Genomic DNA, 12854 nt, shown 5'->3' with positions numbered 1-12854 from the left:
ACAAGCAACGAAAATTCTTGCTCGTATGAAACGAAGTCAAAAAGTGGCCATTGAAAGCATTTCCTAAAGATTCCAGGTGTAGGACATATTTACCAAATGTTGCAACCGTATTGAATCTTTTTAGTTCCAGACACGTTGAGAAGTGAACAAAATTTTCTCTTGATATTTGGTTTATCCATAGTTGTAATTTTGCTTGAAGCACTTCACATCAACACACGCAATTGTGACAATTTTGTCTTTACCTTGAAGTTTCAAATTCAAGTCTTGCAGGTGACCCATGAGATCAACTGCAAATGCAAAATTGTACTTCAATATCACCTGCTATAATTCTTTAAAAACATCCTCGCTTGTTGTGGTGTTATGCACAGAACAGAGCTCAAGTAGTTCCTCATGTATCTCAAAATTCCTGTCGCAGGCCCTAATGAATATAACCAACTGTGCTACATCCGTTACATTAGCTGACTTATCGAGAATTAAGGAAAAGAATTGAAAATCAGCTTTTTTATTCTTTATTTGTTCACCCAATCTGACAGAAATGACATCTACTCTATCTGCCACGTTGTTCCTAGTTAACGTTATTTCTTTCAATACTTTCACCTTTTCTGGACAAATTACTTCGGTAGCTTTAAGGACACACTCCTTAAAAATCCCCTTCACTAAATGATTTGCTAAGGCTGGCAATTACGTTTGACAAAATGTAGCTGGCTTTCACTGCAGACTGACTCTCGTTGTTCAGTTTAACAAATACTGTTTGATGCCTTTCAAAACTATTTTTCAATTCAAGTAGCTTGTCATCCGAGTCATCCCTCATTGTCCAGCTTAATAATTTAAGATTATTTTGATAATTGTTGTGGTGGCCAATCGGGCCGCTTGTGGTCCGCAAACGTTATGTTTGACATGCCTGAGTTAGATACTTAAGAAAAAAATCTGTTTCATATAACAACAGTACATATTAATAAAACTAGCTGTAGGCCTATAACCAGTAGTATATTTCCCTATTCCCAGCGGTATATTTCCACCAGTATTACCAACAGTATATCTTCTAGGAATTAAAAAAACTAGTACTATATGACACGGCGCAGAAGTGGCATTATAAAGTGGCACGTGTTTTATCAAAAAGGAGCGGCTGCTTAACAAAAGCTTTCTTTTTAAGGCTACGCCTTTGAATTGTACATTTACATGAGCATAGCTGTGGGAAGAGAAAGATTGAAAACAATAGACTCATTAATGATGAAGTCTTCATTGACCTAAAGACAAACATGGAACGAAAAAAAAATCAATCATATAAATGAATGTAAAGCGCTTCTCATGCGTGGCAGTTTCCTATTTAATCGAAGTAGCTTTTGCATACATATAAAACATTCTTCAAACATATGAGCTAATAAAGGTCAGATCAGGTCATACAGAGACTAAATGCCTTTAGAAGTACATTGACTTAGTTTAAAATGCAATTTAATGTATTTTATTTACTAAATATAGTCTAAAATAAAGGCAATTGATGCGGCTACATTAGTGTATAATATAAATAGGACTGTAGGTTTTATATATTTATTGTTGTTCTTTTTGAAAGAGAAGACAGGTGGAGAAGACAAAAAGAAAACTTATATGAACCACCGGCAGGCAGCGGCTTTGCCTATACGAGTTCGCAATAGAATGAATGTAACATGTTAAGTGTTAGGGTTATTAATTAACTTGGGAATCTATGATAATAATCTTTGTATTTATTTTTTTTATTTGAGTCTCTAATGTTCACGATTATCTTCTCTTAGTTTTAATTACTAACGCTGTCTTTATAATTTTTTTTAATGCTGCGTAAAGTAGATCTTAAATAAATCCTGTTCACACCACTGTTTGTGGGTCAGACCTTTTTTTTTCTAATTGCAAATAGAATGAGCCCCTTTCCGTCTTGAGTATATCCTCCCCTGAATAATACAAAATACCCTACCTGTTTACATTAAAAATTTTTTTTTTTTTAAACTGAGTTAAGACTTTGCTCAATTATTATTAGTCAAAGACAAATACAGTAGTCAATAAATAGAAAATAACCAATTAGTTAATTAATTAGTGGCGACGAATTAATTTTGTTTTATACGGGAAAAGGGAGATAATGTTACAGTCATGAGAGATATAGCAGTAACTGTGCGTTTTTCCCTAATATAAATGTGTTTATAAATGGATGCAAGTATTTTTAAAAATATATTTTGCTTATTTTATTCTATATTCACAAGATCAATTATTTTCTTGTATGCAACAGGATGTCTTTGTCTGGGACTGAGAATGCTGATTCGAAGCATTTATTCGGAACATAATCTTTCTTTTAAGTTTGTTTTCTGAATAACATCATCACAAGCTCATGACAATATACCTATAGATGGCTAGGACTAAATCAAACAAGGCCGTTATGACTCTTTTCATTATGACTCTTTTTGTTATGACTCCCTTATATTATTCTTTTGTTATGACCCTTTTTTTTTTGGTTATAATTCTTTTGTTATAACTCTTTTTGTCAACACTCTTTTCATTATGACTCCTATTATATTCATTTTGTTATGACTCTTTTTGATATTTTTTTTTGGTGACTTTTTTGTTATCACTCTTTTCGTTATGGCTCTCTTTGTTATGACTCTTTTTAGTATGAATTTATTTGTTATGACTCTTTTATGTTGTTCTTTTTTATGACTCTTTTTTCCTATAACTCTTTTTGTTATAACTCTTTTTTGTCATGACCCTTTTCTTTATGGCTCTTTTTGGTATGACTCTTTTTGTTATGACTCGTTTTGGTATGACTCTTTTTGGTATGGCTATTTTCGGTATGACTCTTTTTGTTATGACTCGTTTTGGTATGACTCTTTTAGTTATGGCTCTAATTCAGGAACTAATTATGAACACTATTTATTCTATTGTAAATACAGATTCTGGATGTTCATTAAAGTCTGTTCTTTTCTTTCGGATATAAGCCTAAATATTAATGTTATGGTAAATTTTAACTCTCTAGGATCCAGAGATTTTGTAAAAATCAAATTGTAGCTAAATTAATTTCACGCTTCTCAATTCACCTTAAGCACCATTTTGTCTATATCTAGATGTTTTTGTTTATCTCTTGTAGACATGAAGTAAACAAAAACAGCATACAATATAGCACAAGCTAAACACATATTGCTCTGTATATGAGAAAAATCTATATAAAATAATAGATCCACAGAAAATCAATACTGAGAATGTGATGAAAATCTCTTCAATCTCTTGAAAATTAAAGTTTCATGTATTTTCATTCTAGCTGCTTGCCTATAACATTTTTAATTTAAAGGACAGTGGTTCTCAAAGTGTTTGAGAATTTCTGCATTCCTCTCGTCTTTTCTCTTGGCTAGAATCTCTTTCATTTACAGGCCTCTCCATACTTAAATATTGTATTCCCATCGCTTTATCTGTCTGCCTCTTTTTTTCCCCTTGAGTTTAACTTTGAGTTTTTTTTACAGTGGTTAGCTGGTCATTGTAGCTGTGGTGGTTGAGCGGTAGAGCGGGGGTCTCGGGTTTGAATCCTGGTGAAGACTGGGGATTTAAATTTTTATCTTTGGGCGCATCTGAGTCCACTCAGCTCTAAATGGGTACTTGATATTAGTTGGGAAAAAAGTAAAGGGCGGTTGGTTTTTACTGGCCACATGACACCCTCGTTACCCGTGAGCCACAGAAACAGATGACATTCACATCATCTGCCCTATAGATCACAAGGTCTGAAAGGGGAACTTCACTTTTTTTTTTAAGCTGGTCATCGTGGGGGTTTAATTGCTGTGTTAATCCTGATTCTAATCTCTTCATTTGTGATGCAGTCTTTGTCAGTGATGACTTGGATCTTTCTGTAGCTTCTTAGTTGAACAATTGAACAGTTTAACAGTTGAACAATTGAGAGCTCTCTTTCATTGGAGGATTTGGGTAGTGAACAAAGATGATAAAGCAATATAATAGTAGTGAAACATTACACTTATGTGTATCACTTTTACACCTTACTAGTTGCAAAATCAAATCGAGACTGTCTCCCGTTTAACCACTCCCGAAAATTGTTTCGGAGTGAGAGACTTTAGTCCATTAAGAAAAGAGATGAGCTCTGCAAACACTCATTCGTTCCGTACTATGTCAGACTATAAAATACTCAGACAGACAAATATGTACAAATACTCCTTCTTCTCTAGAGCGCACTTGAGTCCTGGGCACCTGTCATTAGGGGGGAGGGCAGGTAAAGCGGTTGGTCATTGAGCTGACCACATGACACACCATAGTTAACAGTCGGCCACCATCTGCCCCATTAGATTGCAAGGTCTGAAAGGAGGAATTTATTTGACAAATTAAAATATAATTTTTTTTTTAAACAACATGATAACAAAAAGTCTAGGACTCTGTGTGGTAAAAAGTAAAGATATGGAAGACTGGGAATGTTAAATTTAATGAGTCCAACATTTTTTAATGCCATATTACGTGAAGACATGTATTGTACGAGTCAAAAGGACTAATGGTACGTGCTTGTAAAACTCTTTTTCATTTGCCATCATATCACAGCGAATAACAAATGAGAATCCATGAAATTGATCACAATAAAAAAAGACATTGATCGACCAGACTCAACACTGTCCTTGAATGAGTACAGTCAACTGATAAGTGGTCTCTGTTCTATATTCATGGTCTCTCGTGCACTCACTAAAACTGATCACACTATATAAAAACAAACATTGATCAACCAATCGTAAGTAATGACCTATGAGTATAGACACCTGGTAAGTTGTTAGTAGCCTCACTAGTTCCACCATAATGCTACCATACACTGTTGTCCACGCTTTTCTACTTTTCACGGAGGTGACTGCCGGCCCTGGACTTTACAACGCTGCCCTGTTTAAGCCCGCCGCGCAGATTTCCACCTACATTCCATATCATGCCAACCTGGCAGTGGACGGAAACAAGAATCCTAATATGTATGATGGACATTGCCAGCACACCCTCATGCACCTGACACCGTGGTGGATGGTGGACTTACGAGGCCAGTTCGTTGTGGAGCAAATCAAACTAACCAACAGGTAGAATATCTTTTTCATTTCAACTACAAGAAGTAACTAGAAATCTTGCAAGACATTTTAGCGTAGTGAAAACAAAATTCTGTTCATTTTTTTTTTATTTTTTTTTTAGTTTCTATGGTTTTTAGCGGCCCCCGAATGAGGAAAAGTTGCTATAGTTTTGTGTGGAATGTCAGTCCGTCCGTCCGTCCCGTTTAGATCTTGTAAACTAGAAAAGATAGTGAAAATCTGACATCATTATATTTAAACTATTTAAAGTTCTAATGCAACGGTTACTTTTTTCTTTTCTGATAGCGAAAAATCTAATTTTTTTAATCACTTATGCAAGCAGTTTTTTCATAAAATACAACTATTAATAGTAACAAACACCGGGGGGGGGGGGGGCTCTTTAGTAGGGGAGATAACAATTCACCATATTTTTAACACATTTACTCAAATGGTTTTAGATTTTTCGTCAAAAATTTGTTTTCTTACATTTGTAGCCTATTGCTAAGTTAAATAACTTCCTGTCATACTAACTACTACATTAAAAAAATGTTTACTGTTTTTTAAAGAGAAAAAATCTATTTAGTATTCATATAAGTGGAAAATAATTTAAACTACATCTATTGAATAGTTTGTTATATTAACCGTAGCAGGAGCCTGCATCCCTACATCATTGTAATAAAGGAAAGTTTTTTTTCTTGAAGATTTGAATAAGAGATTGACCCATACAAAACAATTAGATCAAATAGATATTCATTATAAAACATCAGTTAGTCCAGGTCCACATCTAACTTCACATAAACTCTCACCTATCCGCTGGTGCACCACACGAGATCTGTCGACCTTCTTTCTCCATTCTTCTCTGTCATTTGTATTTGATAGAATTTCATTCTGATGTTCTTTCTGAAAATATTGAAACCTGCCTTCTTATCTGCCTAGTTGAACCTCTTCGGGGGCCGACTTTGAGTTTGTGTTTCCACACAAACAGTTTTTGTAACCTTGTTATATTTTGGTTTTGGTTTTCGGTTTTCTTTCTATAATGCGAACATTCCTGCATATTCTCATAATAACAATTGGGAATATCGTAATATCCAGTTTGACACTAAACGTAGAAACCAATGACATAGTTACTTATGTAGCTGTTGGTAGGCGCTTCAGTGCTGTGTCTTATACAGATAAGTCTAAGGGAGATAACTCTCAAATAACGAAATCCAGTAACACAGGCAAAAGGCCAACAATATAAGTAACAAGACGTTCAATAATAACAAAGGGAACCGTCCAATGTCGTGAAGCTAAATCTCTACGTCCATAAAACTGCCTCTTTCTACAGCCTTCAAAAGTTTTCTGTTTACATTTGTTTTTTTTTTTATTTTTTTGCGGCCCCCGAAAGGGGAAAAGACGCTATTAGTTTTGTGCGAAATGTCTGTCCGTCTGTCCGTCCGTCCCGTTTAGATCTCGTACACTAGAAAAGATATTGAAAATCCGACATTACAATATTTTAGACCATTCAAAGTTCTGATGCAACGGCTACTTTTTTTTTCTGAAAGCGAAAAATATAATTTTTAAAATCAGTTATGCAAGCAGTTTTATAAAGAGAAAAAGCTAATTAGTATGCATTATAAGTTAAACCTGAATTGAAACGAATAGTAATCTTGTAACCATCATTTCCTTGAACTTTTTTTTTTAATCAGAACTTGTTGGGTTTTTGGAAAAAAAAAAAAAGGACATTTCGCGGCAAAACCAAATATGGCGGATTTATCTGTAGCTAAAAAGAGTGACCTTGAATCATTCAAGAACAATGCCAATGATGTCATCTATTTTAAGCTAGGCAGAAAAGAGGAAGACATTGAAGATGAGAGTAAAAATTTTCATCCAGACATGTCTCATCAATTGTTTGGAGATTCAGAATTGATATTTGGTTATAAAAATTTGAATGTTCACATATACTACACTGCAGCCAGACTTATTCCTTATCTAAACATCTCTTACAGTGAATCATGTCATGAGGATCAGCATGGTATTAAGCCTGATGATGTAGAAAAGAGTTTATCGAACGAACTTCCTCCAAATTATTTTACGAACCTTGACACATTTAGAGTCGCATTATCAGAGGATGTCAACTTCAGACCGTTTGGTCATATGGTTGATTCATACACATTGACACCAAAGAATTCAGAAGAAAAACATTTTGAAGTTTACTATGTCAAGATTGAGGAACCAGGATTTCGAGATTTCCATGTGAAGCTCCAGTCTTTCATTAAATTCTATATCGATGCTGCCTCTTACATTGATGTGGATGATCAACAGTGGGATTTCTTTCTTGTATTTGAGAAATACAAAGAGAATGGTGAGCATAAGTATGCTACAGCCGGATATATGACTGTATATAACTTAAATATACCATTCTTGAGAAATAGACGCACTTACAAAAAGCTAGAAAAGAGCCTTAGTGATGAAGAATTGTCTCAGACTTTAGGGTTGATGAAGAAGGAACAGAAATTCCAGTATTTGGAGAATGCATTTCAAGAAGAATTGAACTCATATCAACATGTTCTGGACAGATTGTCAACCTTTCAGTAACATTCTCCATATTAGCTTGCATTTCTTTTAATCATCTCAGTGATATCGTGATGTTGATGGACATACATTGAACATCTATCCCTTGTGTTTTAGGCCTACCTGAATTATTTATTTAGTTAGTTTCCGATTTTCTTTGACTTTCAGGCTATCATAGAAGATAGAATTTGCTTTTAATTAGTTATTGTATTTAAGGTCTTCATGAATTATTGAACTAGTGTCAAATTAGCCTTTGTATCTTACCTACATGAAAGACTGAATTTGGGTCAAATTAGTTTTTGTATTTTAGGCCTTAATGAATGATAGATTTTGTGTCAAATTAGTTAGACCTACATTAATTGTCATAGTTTTTTGTGATACCATAAGCAATTCCAAGTGAATAAGTAAACATAAGTCAAATCAAAAAAAAAAAAAAGAGATTGAGCCTTTTCAATACAATGACATCAATTATAAGACTTCATTTAGGCCAGGAGAGGCGTGGTAGCTGAGCGATAAAGCGCTTGGCTTCCGAACCGGGGGTCACGGGTTCGAATCCTGGTGAAGACTGGGATTTTCAACTTTGGAATCTTTGGGCGCCTCTGAGTCCACCCAGCTCCAATAGGTACCTGATCTTAGTTGGGGAAAGTAAAGGCGGTTGGTCGTTGTGCTGGCTACATGACACCCTCGTTAACCGTAGGCCACAAAAACAGATGAACTTTACATCATCTGCCCTATAGACCACAAGGTCTGAAAGAGGAACTAGTTAGGCCAGGTTCACATCTAACTTTGCATTCACTTGCACCTATCCTTTGATCTGCTGTACCGTTGGGGCACTACACAAGATCTGTCAACCTTCTTTCTCCATTCTTATCTCTCATTTGTCTTTGATATAATTTCATTTGGATGTTCTTTCTGAAAATATCGAAGCCTGCCTGGGTGGACCACTTCGGGGGCCGATTTGTGTTTCCACAAAAACTGTCTTTGTAATCTTGTTTTTTTTTTTTTACTTTTCTTCCCCAAAGCCTCGTCTTGGTTTTACTAGTCGCGTCATTTTCTCTAAGTCAAAACTTTCCCTTTCTATGTCGCATTAAATTCCTAATCGTACCATAACATCGGGTATTCCTGCATATTGGTTTACGATTAGTAGTATTCCTTCAATCCAGCTGAATATGTGCCTGCCAGATTCTATAAGTGTACACGATGCCATGCACCTGATTAAAATTTAGAGACAGATGTTTAATAAACTTCCCCTTTAAAAGATCAAGAAACTTGAGGGAAATTCGTTATGGACATTTACTGACAGGAAGGATACTTTGTTGCGGTCATCTCATTATGCAAAATAAGTGTATACTTGTAGTTTATATTTACAATTAATTAAAAAAAAACTGTTTACGGATATTTGGTTTGGTATAAATTTAATAGACTAAAAATTGACTAAAGTTTGAGTGGAAATTAAAACTGATATTGTAGCTCTTAAAATTTCAACAAAATGTATACACTGCTGTGCTGGCACTCCCAAAAGCTATAATAGTAGGAAGTTTAAGTAAATAAATACATTGTAAAGTTTAAGTTCCGTTGTTTCTGTGTCATCTGGACAACACAACGACCAACCGCCTTTACTTTTCCCCAACTAATGTCAGGTACCCATTAGAGCTGGGTGGATCCAGAGGGGCTCTAAAGATCCCGAAATTAAAAAGCCCACTCTTCACCAGGATTCGAACCCGGGACCCCACAGGTTTGGAAACCAAGCGCTTTACCACTCAGCCACCTTGCCACTTTCGTATATATACTTTTCATCGATTTGTTAATTATTAATATTTGGTCATTGATTTTCTTTTTGTTTTTATTGTTGCAGACTTGATAACGATGGTGTTTCAGATATTCCAAGGAGACTTAGAAACTTCGACATCGATATTTTTCAACAAGATCCAAGACAACTTGCCAACTTTCCAAACATAACTGGTAACCTGTGCTACCACCAGACAAGTTCAGCCGGAAATGAAACTTATCTTTATAACTGCACTGCCCCTGTGGTCGGTAGATACATACGTTTGATTGTAAGGTAAGTTGAGTGACACTTCTTTGAAGGAATCACTAGCGAATCTTTCCCATTAGTTCTACATAACAGAGTACGAAATTCTGGTAGATGCAGTTCTGGAAGATTCCAGCCCCAGTAGTCTCGACGTGATGCATTCGTGGCAGCTTCTAGTAGAGGAACCAATGACGGGTAGCGAACCAAGCCTCCGTAGGGTAGCCCAGGGTGATTTTTTTCAAAATCTCATTCGGCTTAAGGATGGAACAGAGACGCGTCAACCTAGTCCAACATGTCCGTCATGTCGTCATAAGTAGCGGTATCCGGATTGGCGGCACTTAAATGGCATTGTGGCGGTAACAGAAAAGGAATATGAAGCGACTCCCCATGGTTAGCGCGGTTTCCGGCCGCTTATAGTGAGCTGTGGACACAGATCACTGTGACCTATGTACATGACCCGGCCCAGCACTGTAATCATCGCTGCCGTTGCGGAACCTTCAGACAGGACTTGGGGTGAAGAGCTTCCGGTCCACGCCTGTCCATTGAATAAAATCCTTTCGGCTCATATTCCGTACTATACTATACTTTTTCTAAGGTAGAAATGACCTCGGTGTTCTGGAGGGGGGGGGGGGGAAACTCATAATGAATCGACATTTAAGACTTATAGTGGGAATTTGAAATAAACAACTCGTTCAGTTCAATCAAACTGCTACCAGGGAAGCCTTCATCAGAATGCCGACAACTAGTGTAGTGGGCACCTCACTGAACGTGACGGTCATCAGAATGCCGACAACTAGAGTAGTGGGCACCTCACTGAACGTGACGGTCATCAGAATGCCGACAACTAGAGTAGTGGGCACCTCACTGAACGTGACGGTCATCAGAATCCCAACAACTAGAGTTGTGGGCACCTCACTGAACGTGACGGTCACTAGAGGCGAAAGTGTCCAATTAAAAAAAGAAATGGAAACTGGTGCTTCCCCCCCCCCCCCCTCATATAAGACAGAAGCACTTGGTTTAAGTGCTAACCCCCCCCCCCCCTCAATGCATATTTTTCTTATGAAAACGTATGTTGGGAGACTGGACTTCAGACGAGTTCTTCGCCTGGTGAGTCTGGGTGACAATACAGGTCCAGTCCAGATAACTTTATGACTTGAAAGGATCTTCTTTTGTATATGTGTTTCCGTGGTGCATCTGGGTAGTCAAATTAGATGTAGACTTGTTACCTGTGTCTCAGCTAGACCATGTTGCTAGGTCAGAGTCTCCTGTCTTTCACATTTTCTCAATTACGTTTGCACATTATTTCAGGGCCCGCCATAGAAATTGCGGGGTCTAATTAAAAGGTGCCTACGAGGCACTTCTTCTAATTTTTTTTTTACACTAACAACTGTTACTATCAATTAGATGATTATATCAAAATTTATTATATACAACATACATATGCAACTCAAATGCAATAGGTGCCTGTGGCTTAACTAATGTACGTCAGTCGTACGATACACAAACTAAGTCAATCATTTAAGTCCAACTTTACAACCTTTGACGAGAGCCATATTGATATGCTAAATGTATGGGAAGCGTGGTCGAGAGGCCAAGTGCGCTTGAACTTGGCTTAGCTTGGCTACCTAGAAGGGGGCTCAAGGTTCGACACTCGACTCGGCAGAGTTGTGTTTAGTGAGCGCCTAAAGGCAGCACGGAAAACCAACTCCTAGATACCCCCTCCCTCCACTGGTCCACAAAAGAGATTGATCCAAAAGCGTTCTGAGATTGCTATAAGCATGAAAGTAGCGCTATATAAAAGCTATAATAATAATTCTGTAAATTGCGGGTCCCTGCCAGGCGCAGGGCCCAATTTGGAGCAATCGGTCAAATTGGCAACAAGCTATTAGTCACCCCTGTCTGTGTTCAAGTCTCAGTTCAACTCATACGGTGTTCCAAAATCATTTCTGTACAAGCTAGCGACTCACTTTGTGAAACTTCAATTGCTACGGAAACGGCAAACATAGAGATGATTTTAAATTGCCAGATAACGGCAATGGGCCAATTACAATCATGAATAGTAATACCGCACTTCCTCATTAGTTATCTTATCTTGCCACCTTATTTTAAAGATCAGGGTGTCAGGACATCCGCTCTGTTATCAGCAGCAGACGCCTTGGCTGGCTTGGCCACGTTCGTAGAATGCCAGTAGGTCGACTTCCACAAGACATTCTGTACGGCGATCTAATAGAAGGCAGGAGAGCCTCTGGTCGCCCACTTTTACGTTATACGGGTGTATGCAAACGCGACATGAAGCTCTTCAAAATCGACACTAGCAGCTGGGAAGAGGTGGCACTGGATAGATCCACATGGAGAAAGAGTATAAAGGAAGGGTCACGGATTGCAGATGTCATACACAACAGAAGCAGAAAGAAGGGTGAAAAATGTAACGGCGCCTGGTGATTACATATGCCCAACCTGCAATAGCAGCTGTTTATCAAGGATTGGCCTCTTTAGTCACACAAGAAGTTGCAAAGGGAAAAGATCGTCTCTCGAGACGTAAAATACCACATAGTAATACCGCATTTGGTGAAAACAGCCTAAATGACTTTAGCATTTACTAATATGATTTTTATTCATTGTTTAGATCAGCGGTTCTCAACCTTTTATGCTCGGCAACCCCTTTTTACAATCCCCCACTCTTCTGCGACTCCCCCCCCCCCCTCCGCTCACACATACAACAATTGAAGAATAGACAATAACAATTCATTTTTTCGATGGTCTTTGGCGACCCCTGGCAAATCGTCAATCTAGCCCCAAGGGGGTTGCGATCCACAGGTTGAGAACCCCTGGTTTAGATTAACACTTTATCAAACACACAGACATACACTTCCTTTTTTTTTCTTTTCAGACTTAGTAATATTAATTATTTACATGTTTGTGAAATTGAAGTGCTAGTCAGTGGCTCCAGATTTGAAGAGAGTTATTTTAATAAGAAGGCAAACACACAACTGACAGAGACACCTTTGGACACACTAGTGGTCAACAGCCAGAACGACTGCCTCCAGGAGTGTCTCGGGCGTAGATCCTCCACATACTGTACGGCCTTCAACTGGGTCACCTCATCAAGGTCATGTCAACTGTTCAGTGTCAACCCCTTCCTAGACCTGACAGGAAAGCTGACATCTGTCGTTGGAACACACTTTTATAGTGAATACAATTTGCTTTTGTAGAGAATAAAA

The 12854-nt window shown here is 37.5% G+C and overlaps 2 protein-coding genes across 2 annotated transcripts; both read left to right on the top strand.

Moving 5' to 3' along the window:
- The first annotated feature begins 6777 nt into the window (after nucleotides 1-6777).
- On the top strand, nucleotides 6778-7625 carry LOC129927153 (histone acetyltransferase type B catalytic subunit-like). The gene has a single exon (XM_056034396.1). It carries the CDS (start codon nucleotides 6792-6794, stop codon nucleotides 7623-7625), a length of 834 nt encoding a protein of 277 aa, XP_055890371.1. The 5' UTR covers nucleotides 6778-6791.
- Nucleotides 7626-9090: 1465 nt separating this feature from the next.
- LOC129927152 (uncharacterized) lies at nucleotides 9091-12854 on the top strand. The gene is made up of 3 exons (XM_056034395.1): nucleotides 9091-9104; nucleotides 9457-9663; nucleotides 12524-12854. Exons 1-3 carry the CDS (start codon nucleotides 9091-9093, stop codon nucleotides 12843-12845), a joined length of 543 nt encoding a protein of 180 aa, XP_055890370.1. The 3' UTR covers nucleotides 12846-12854.

Source organism: Biomphalaria glabrata, chromosome 7 (assembly GCF_947242115.1).
Source record: "Biomphalaria glabrata chromosome 7, xgBioGlab47.1, whole genome shotgun sequence".
NCBI classification, from domain to species: Eukaryota; Metazoa; Mollusca; class Gastropoda; family Planorbidae; genus Biomphalaria; species Biomphalaria glabrata.
This window is presented reverse-complemented; position numbering and strand designations above follow the sequence as displayed.

Bases quoted from the DNA above. Each gene is read 5' to 3' on its own strand.
- LOC129927153 (XM_056034396.1), top strand. From the start codon at position 6,792: ATGGCGGATTTATCTGTAGCTAAAAAGAGTGACCTTGAATCATTCAAG.
- LOC129927152 (XM_056034395.1), top strand. The intron at 9,664-12,523 runs GTAAGTTGAGTG...TTTTCTTTTCAG, and splicing joins TACATACGTTTGATTGTAAG to ACTTAGTAATATTAATTATT.